Source organism: Manis pentadactyla, chromosome 14 (assembly GCF_030020395.1).
Source record: "Manis pentadactyla isolate mManPen7 chromosome 14, mManPen7.hap1, whole genome shotgun sequence".
In the NCBI taxonomy this organism is placed as follows: domain Eukaryota; kingdom Metazoa; phylum Chordata; class Mammalia; order Pholidota; family Manidae; genus Manis; species Manis pentadactyla.
This window is the reverse complement of record NC_080032.1, coordinates 69,963,018-69,971,299: the sequence shown is the minus strand read 5'-3', so window position 1 is coordinate 69,971,299 and position 8,282 is coordinate 69,963,018. Positions and strand designations below refer to the sequence as shown.

Genomic DNA, 8,282 nt, shown 5'->3' with positions numbered 1-8,282 from the left:
GCCTGTAAAAGTCTTTCATATTTTACACATCTTCAGAGCTCCTTTCTATCTGTTAGATGACATGCTGCCCAATTCATGAATCATTGAATAAAGCCACTAAGATCTTTAAAATTAACTCAGTTGAGTTTTGTTTTTAATGCTGCTATGTCTTTTAACCTTAAAGTCACACCGTGTTATTGCAGCAGTTGGTCAGCTCTATTCAGTGTAGGAGAAGATTTCACAGGGGTGTGACTAACAGGAGGTGAGAATCATCGGAGACCACATAGGAGGCTATAATTCTCCCTCAGGAAATCTCTTGTACATCTAATCCCATCTTGGTGACTGCTTCTTAGTAGATATGAACTAACACCTCTGCTTGGTGGACAGAGCTAGGGAGTGCACCCCCCACATATATACACACAATTACAGCTATGTTTATTTCTATATCTACATCTGTAGGAAACCATGTGTTCATATCAATATATCCAATGCTAATACAGCATCACAGGTCCATTGTGTTTTTTTCTAATTCTGTATTTGTAACTCTTTCATTTTTGTTGAGATTCTTGGATGTATAGATTCACTTATTTTATCAAATATAGGAAAGTTTTGAACTACTATTTCTTCAAATATTCTCTCTGTCCTTTTCTCTTTCTCTCCTCTTCTCCTGGACTCCTATTACTCATACGTTGGTACATTTGATGGTATTACAAAGTTCTCTTAGTCTCTGTTCCTTTTGCTTCATTCTATTTTTCTTCCTGTTCCTAATCCTGGATGATTTAAATTGACCAATCTTCAAATTTGCCAATTCTTCTGCCTGCTCATACCTGCTGTTAAATTTTCCTCATGAATTTTTCATTTCAGTTATTGTAACTTTTGGCTTCAGCATTTCTATTTGGTACCTTTTAAAATAATTTCTCTCTTTTCCGATGCTATCTATCTGTGGAGACATTGTTATCCTGGTTTCCTTTAGCTCTTAGTTCATTGTTTCCTTTAACTCTTTGAGCATATTTAAGGTAGTTGATTTTAAGTCTTTGTCTAGTAAGTCCAATGTCTGTGTTTCCTCAGGGTTAGTTTCTGTTAATTTCTTTTTTCCTGCTGTGAATAGGCCATCCTGACTTGTTTCTTTACATGCCTCATAATTTTTTGTTGAAAACTAGACATTTTGACAAACTTTGCCTTTTACTTACAGTAATCCCCTGTTATCTCCAGGGGATATGTTCCAAGCCCCTTTAGTGGATGCCTGAAACCATGGATAGCACAGAACCCAAAATATATTCTGTTTTTCCTATACATACGCACCTATGATAAAGTTTAATTTACAAATTAGGCTCAGTAAGGGATTAACAATAATAGCAAGTAATAAAATAAAACAATTAAAACTATATGCTGTGATAAAAGTCATGTGAATTGTGCTGTTTCCTTCTGCCTGTAAAAGTCTTTCATATTTTACACATCTTCAGAGCTCCTTTCTATCTGTTAGATGACATGCTGCCCAATTCATGGTCTCTCTTTCTCTCAAAATGTCTTATTGTACTATACTCACCCATTTGCCTGTGAAGATGTGAGATGATTAAATGTCTATGTGATGAGATGAAATTAAATGAATGATGCAGACATTGTGACATAGTGTTAGGCCATTACTGACCTTCTGAAAATAGGTCAGAAGGAGGATCATCTGCTCCCTGACCTCAGTTGACCAGAGGTAACTGAAACCATGGGAAGTAAAACCTTGGATAGGGGAGGACTATTGTATTAAGAAAATAAAGCAAATAAAACGTAAAGTCTTTAAAAATTTTTCTCTACTCCACCATCCCTGCAAAATGGATTCACAGTTACCAGGGGCAGATTCAGGTTTTGTGGTGCCTAAGCTATACAACTGGGGAGAGGAAATTTTAAGGAAAAACACTACTAAAGAAAGAGGACAAAAAAATACCTTATTTTTTGCAAATTCTGTGAAAACATGTGACCATGTTAAGGGCCAGGGGCCCTCCTAAGGCCTTGGGAAGAAGCCTGCAAAAGTGAGGGTGGAAGGAGGGGAGCAGACACTTCAGCAGCCTGTGATAGGAGGCACACTCACTCGCCTCTCATTCAGAAGTGGTCATCCTCCTCTTCTTTCCATCCAAGGCCAATCCATCCTGCTAGGCTCCAGATCCTCTGGGAAGTCTGTGATTCACTTTTATTTTTTTCTCTTTATTAGATCATTCACTTTAGGTTATAAATTGGATGATGCTCCTCTTAAACTTAAAAACAAAATAACCAATCAGTCCCAACCAAGTTAACCCCCAAATACTCTACCTCCAAATTCCTTCCCAGTCAACCAATTGCTCTCTTGCCTTTAACAACAAAATTCTGTAAATATCTCTGTCCTCCCTCCCCATTTCCATAATTTCTCAGTTCACTGCATTCTTGTTTTGGCTGTCACACTCTGCTGAAATTACTTTTGCTAGAGTCACCAATGACTACGTGGTTCACTTGAAGTTTATTAGTGGTTCTTTTTCTAAACCAACCATTTGAATTAAAAAAGTAATAATGTCCCTCAGAGCATCTCAAATAATAAAGGTAGAATTGCCTCCCTCTACCTCTTCTAGGTATACCCCTTTGAGTGTCTACTTTTAATAATTTCATGTTTACCACCAATACTTTTTGTTTTGTCCATCCAAATCCAAAAAAGACCTGTATGCAGTTATTTAGGGTTTCTCTGTTTTCCTCTTTTTTCTCTTACTCCCTTCCTTCTGTTCTTCTAAACAAAAATTACACCATGCTGTAAACACTATTCTGTAACTTGCTCTTTGGTTAACAATATATCATGGCTATACTTTCAAATCAATACATATAAATCTGCATGATTCTTTTCAACAGCTGTATAGTATTCCACAATGTGGATATACGATCATTTATTCAACTATTCCCTATTGAAGTGCATTGAAGTCCTTTTGATTAGGGTGAACCATATAACACTGCCATATTTGTTGGCTTGTTTTTTGTTGTTTGTTTTCTATTACAGGTAGTGTTATAATAAATATCTATGCACCCATATCTCTATAAACTTCTTTTTCTGTGGATAAATTCCAAGAAGTGAGATTTTAGTTTAAAAGATGTGTATATTTTACTCCTAGATCTCTTTCCTAAAATGTTGGCATAATGTATGCTCCCATTAATGACCTTTTAGAAAGTTATAAATCATCATGGCCTCTTTTCAGTGCTTCTCTTAGCAGACTTCTCTACCACACATTTATTTGCCATTATTGGCCACATCTTTTCTTGTGTTGGCACTTTCAGTCACTTTTCCACCGGCCTCTTTTTGGTCTCTTTCTCTAGCTTCTCTTCTTCAGTTTCTTTCTAGATACTTGTATATCACATTGTTCTCCTCTGGCTCACTTTTCTAGTCTCTCCTTCAGTAAGTTTATGGTTTCAACTATAATCTCTAGCCCCAGTGTACCAAAGAGGTGGCCCAAAGGTGCCTTCACCTGAATGAAAAAAGGGTTTCCTTTCCTGAAGATGTCTTATTGTCACAATCCAGAAAACTGTGGTAATAACCATTCGATCACTGTTCAATATTCTACAATAAGACCCCTGAACTGTGTGGTGTACAAGCACCACAATCATCACTGTCAGCTGTGTTTTCTATTCCTCTCCTGAGTCCACACATCTGTATTAAAACCTTCTCCTGGAAATCTCCAGCTGGATGTTTTACAGACACCACCAATATAAAAGATCCATTGTTTAACTTATCATCACCCCCTTTTCAAATACTCCTTATGTATTTCTTTTATTAGTAAATGGACTCTCATTCACTTAGGGGCATAACTTAAAAACCTGGAAATTCATCCTAGGCTACTTCTCTCGATTCACATCTGATATGTTTACCAAGTCCTCCAGTTTTGACCTCATATTCTTCAAATCCATTATCTCTTTCCAGTCCTTAGGGCTGCTATCCTGACCATCCCTTTCATAGACTAAAAATAACTTCTTTACAGGTCTTCCTACTTTTTGCCTTGCCTCCCACACTGGGAAATTATTTAACAAGCAAATTAAATCTCAATCATGAGAAAAATCTTTCAATGTCCAAATGGTCAACAGGCTAAAATCTGAACTTTGTAGTATGACTTGAAAAGCTCTTTATTTTCCAACACTTACTTACTGGTTTTGCTTCATTTCTGGAAATTCTCTAAAAGCACCCTGTGCTTCAGCTATATGGATCTACTTTCAAATCCCCAATATGCCAAGCTCTCTAGTAAGTCACTGCCTTTGCAGCTGCTATCCTTCTGCTTGGAATTCCCTATCAGTCTTGCTGGCTGGACAAACTCCTACTTATAGTTCAAGTCTCAACTCGAGTTATTTGCCCTCCTTTAAATTGGGTGGACTTAAGTGCTTCTGCATTTGAGTTCCTTGCTGATATGGTACACACCCATACTGTAGAGATTTTAACATTTTAACTATTTATTTTATTAATTAGTGTTTCCAAACTAGGTTGTAAGCTTCTTGAGGGTAAGGACTATGAGTAATCTCATCTTTACATCCCCAGCACTCAACACAATGACTGGCATTGAATACTTAATAGACACTTGACTGAATGAGAAAACAAATTAGTTGTTAAGTAGTAAGAATAGTTTCTAGGCTAGGGCTTAAGCTTAAGCTATTGATTTTCACTTAAGGGCCTTTAAAAATCATTGTAAAAATTACCTAATGGATTAAAAGAAATTTAAGAACAGAAAAGTAAAATAAACCTTGTATTATTTCACCATCCTGATGCCTGTTAGAATAGTTACTCTTTACTTTTGGTCTTTGCCCATATATAATGTGTGTTTACGTTTACATATGTAAATGTTAATTTATAAATATATATATTTACATAGCTTAATTAAGATCCACAAGCACTTTCTGTCCTATCTACTTTTGGAAGAAGGTAATTTAAATCAGTGGTGGCTAGACTTTCACAGGTAAATTTAGGAGAAAGTTATTAGGCTATTTCTGTCGTATCTACTTCAGATATGCATCGCCTTGGTTCAGCATGCATTTCTTGGAAGAAGCAGAGTGAAGTCAGAAGACCTGGACTGGGTTCGAGTGCTGCCGTTCACTACTTGAATGGCCCTGGTTAAGTCACTGAATGCCTCAGGTTCTCACTTTCCTCCTCCAGCAATGAGGATAGTAAGTAACAACACCTGCCTTACTCCAGGATAGTTTTGAGTGTCAGAGCTGAACATTTGTCTGCAAGCACTTGGTGAACTCCAGTGTCACTGAGGTACAGTAGTCTTCCCAGGGATAATGGTCTCTGTTTTGGCTGTATCAGTTGCCCAAGGTCAACAACAGTCTGCAAGCAGATTATCCTCTTTCTGATATATGGTCAGAAGGTCAGTAGTAGCCTAGAGCTATGTCACTGTGCTACATCATTCACTTCACTTCATCTCATCATGTAGGCATTTTATCATCCCACATCATCACAAGAAGGGTGAATACCGTACAATAAGATATTGTGAGAGACCACGTTCAATACAACATATTGTTATAACTGTTCTATTTTTATTAATGCTGTTAAACTCATACTGTGCCTATTTTGTAAATTAAACTTTGTCATAGGTATGTATGTATAAGAAAAAAACTGTATACATAGGGTTCTTCTGTGCTATTGTGGCTTCAGGCATCTACTTGCGGGGATGTCTTGGATATATTTGCGGTAGATAAGCAGAGTACTACTGTATTAGTAACACTGCGGGAGTAGCTCAGCCTCTTTGCTCCTCTGCCTCCTGGTGAGGACCTGTGACAGCTGGGCAGAATTCCTGCCGATGGCTTCACAATGATTCACTGTACGTGAAGTGCCCTCCTAGACCGAAGCTGCCGCGTGACTCCTGGGCCATAACCCCTTAACAGCCAGGGCACCCCAGGGCAGCAGAGGCTGGGCAAAACCAGAGTGAGATTCTGGGGAAACCTTTCCTTCTAAAGCTGTGAACTGATCATCAAAATATGCAAACATTCATCGTTAACTGCAACTTGTAAAATCCCCAATACGGTGCCGACCAGTTGTTACTTTGCTCTGTCTTAGGTGCTGACGCTTTTATCCTGCAATTTTATCTGCCAGTTTAGAGATCTTTACTCCTTGTCAGACTTGAGTGAGGGGGCAATCTGTAGTTCTGGAAAGCCAGCAGAAAATAAATAATCTCAGTTTTCAGTTGGCGTTTGAACATCCTTCAGCACCTCCACGTTTAAAGCTGCTGTAAGCAGCATTAGTTTTTATTATCCTTGAAAAAAAAAAGGCGCTTAAACCAATTTCCAACCGTGAGGACTGAGCTCATCTCCCCTTGTCGGGATCGGCGTGGCTACCCGAGCATGGGCCTGCAGCTCCGCCGCCCCGGCAGGCCGGCCCCTCGCTGCCCCGGCCAGGTGGCAGCCGGCGAGGGACCGGAGCGCCACCTGGCTCGGCCGGCAGCGTCCGCACAAAGAGCGGAGCCGGCGGCCGCCGGACCGAGCCACAGAAAGTAGTCCCGACCACGCCGGTACCGATGTTCGATTTCACTTCACGCCCTCCGCGGAGAAAGAATCCCATCGGAATGTGCCGCCGGGCGGTCTTTCCCCGCCAGCTCGTCTCTGTTTTCCTGGCCGACAGCCCGGGGTCTCCAAGCGGAGGTCGTACGCGCGGCCCCTCACTCCCTCTCCTAAGTGCATGGGAGGCGACGCCGAGGGAGTGTCCGGTCCGCGCGCAGGGAGACATTCGCGGAGAGCCGCGAGAGCAGCCGCCGTATCCCTGCGCCGCTGCGTGATAGGAAGGGACTGAATGAGGAGCTGCGCGGGGAAGCGGGGCGCCGGGGGAGGAGGCGGCGGGATGGGAGCCGACGCTGGCGTCGCGCGAGCGCCGGGAAGAGCGGCGCGGTAGGGAGGGCGGCGGCGCGCGCGGAGCCTTGACGTGCCCCTTTCTTTCTTCTCTCTCGGGGAAGCTGGAAGCATGAGCGTGCAGACCTGCCGCTGCGGCGGCCGCCCCGGCTCCTCGCCTCCCCCTCCTGTGGCAGCCCCTCGCCGGTGAGAGAGGAGAAGGCGAGAAGGGAAGATGGGGGCCGTCCTGAGGAGCCTCCTGGCCTGCAGTTTCTGCGTGCTCCTGAGAGGTGGGAAGGGGGTGCGGGAAAGTTGGTGGGATTTGGTGGGGAGGTGGCCTTGTTTCGCGTGTGTCGGGGGGGAGGGGAGGGAGGGAGTCGAGGAGAAGGGGTAGAGCAGCGAGGAGAGGCCTGGTCGCGGGGACGGAGAGAGAGGGGCCCGGGAGCAGGGGCCGTGCGCTCGCCGGGCCACCGTGCGGACCCCTGCCTAGGTTTCCAGACCTGCTCCGGCCAGATCGGAGCCTCAGTCCGGGCTGCTTGTCTTGGGGAACGCCTGGAGCCGCATTCTGTCGGCATGACCGAGGGTCTGTCTCTGTGCCTCTCTCATCCTGGAGTCATCAGGGAGAAGGGTCTTTGTATTTTGGTTTTCTAAATGTTTGAGCCCAAGGTGCTCAAACCTTGGTCTTCTCCTTCGAAGCCCCCACCTTTTCCATGCCTCTTAGGTGAACTTTTAGAGCCCTCTTGCAATTTTCCAGGCCTTGTTGCAACTAATAATTGGCTTCAGTTGTGGGTATAAGGATCCTGGGTGAGGACACAGTTGGAAAGTGACTGGAGGTTATAGGTCGAGCGTTTTCAGCATTGGGAATCTGCTGAGCTTCAGTTCATAATAAAATAGAAACGTTGCCCTTGTAACGCATGGTGTTCAGGACTTGCCCCTATTTTCGGAGCAAGCAAGTGTACAGTTAGCACCGACTAGGAAAGTCATCCTTCCATGGAGAAGCCTACCCTGGGACCCACGTTTTCATTTTCTGCGCTCCGTGGGGGGTTTCTTGGCACCTTGGTAAATAGCATAGGCTCGTCTAGATAATTTGCTCCCAGAATCGCGTAAATTCGATGGTCCTGTGGTTTTTTTGAATTGGTCTGCAAAGCTGTCACATAGCTGTGACTTTTATTTTGTGCCAGTTCGCTAAGGTTTTTGACTGACCCGCAAGATTTCAACAGCTCTTCTCTAACTTGTTTGAGGTGGTGACGAGTCTGATGCTATTGAGCATTTACAGCAGAGGCATTTAAGTACTGATGGGTGCAATGGCTTGTAGCTCTGGTTTTGTTAAAAGTCTCACTTGTGTTCATGGTCATTTCTTTTCAAGTGTAGGACCTCTTGAGTCTATGGAGATTTTTAGTTATTTAACAAGCTAAACTTTTAAATTAAGCCTCCAAAACTCACTGAAGTTTACAGAACACGATAGTAACTAACGATCTTGTGCTATACCAGATAAG

The 8,282-nt window shown here is 42.9% G+C and overlaps 1 protein-coding gene across 2 annotated transcripts in view; it reads left to right on the top strand.

Moving 5' to 3' along the window:
• The first annotated feature begins 6,746 nt into the window (after positions 1-6,746).
• The window catches only part of LRP6 (LDL receptor related protein 6), a 161,462-nt gene continuing 159,926 nt past the window's right edge, over positions 6,747-8,282 (top strand). For both annotated transcript variants that reach the window (XM_057491660.1, XM_036909680.2), the window contains exon 1: positions 6,747-7,076. In XM_057491660.1, coding sequence (XP_057347643.1) covers positions 7,022-7,076 — 55 coding nt within the window. In that variant the 5' untranslated portion in view covers positions 6,747-7,021. The remainder of the gene's footprint in view (positions 7,077-8,282) is intronic.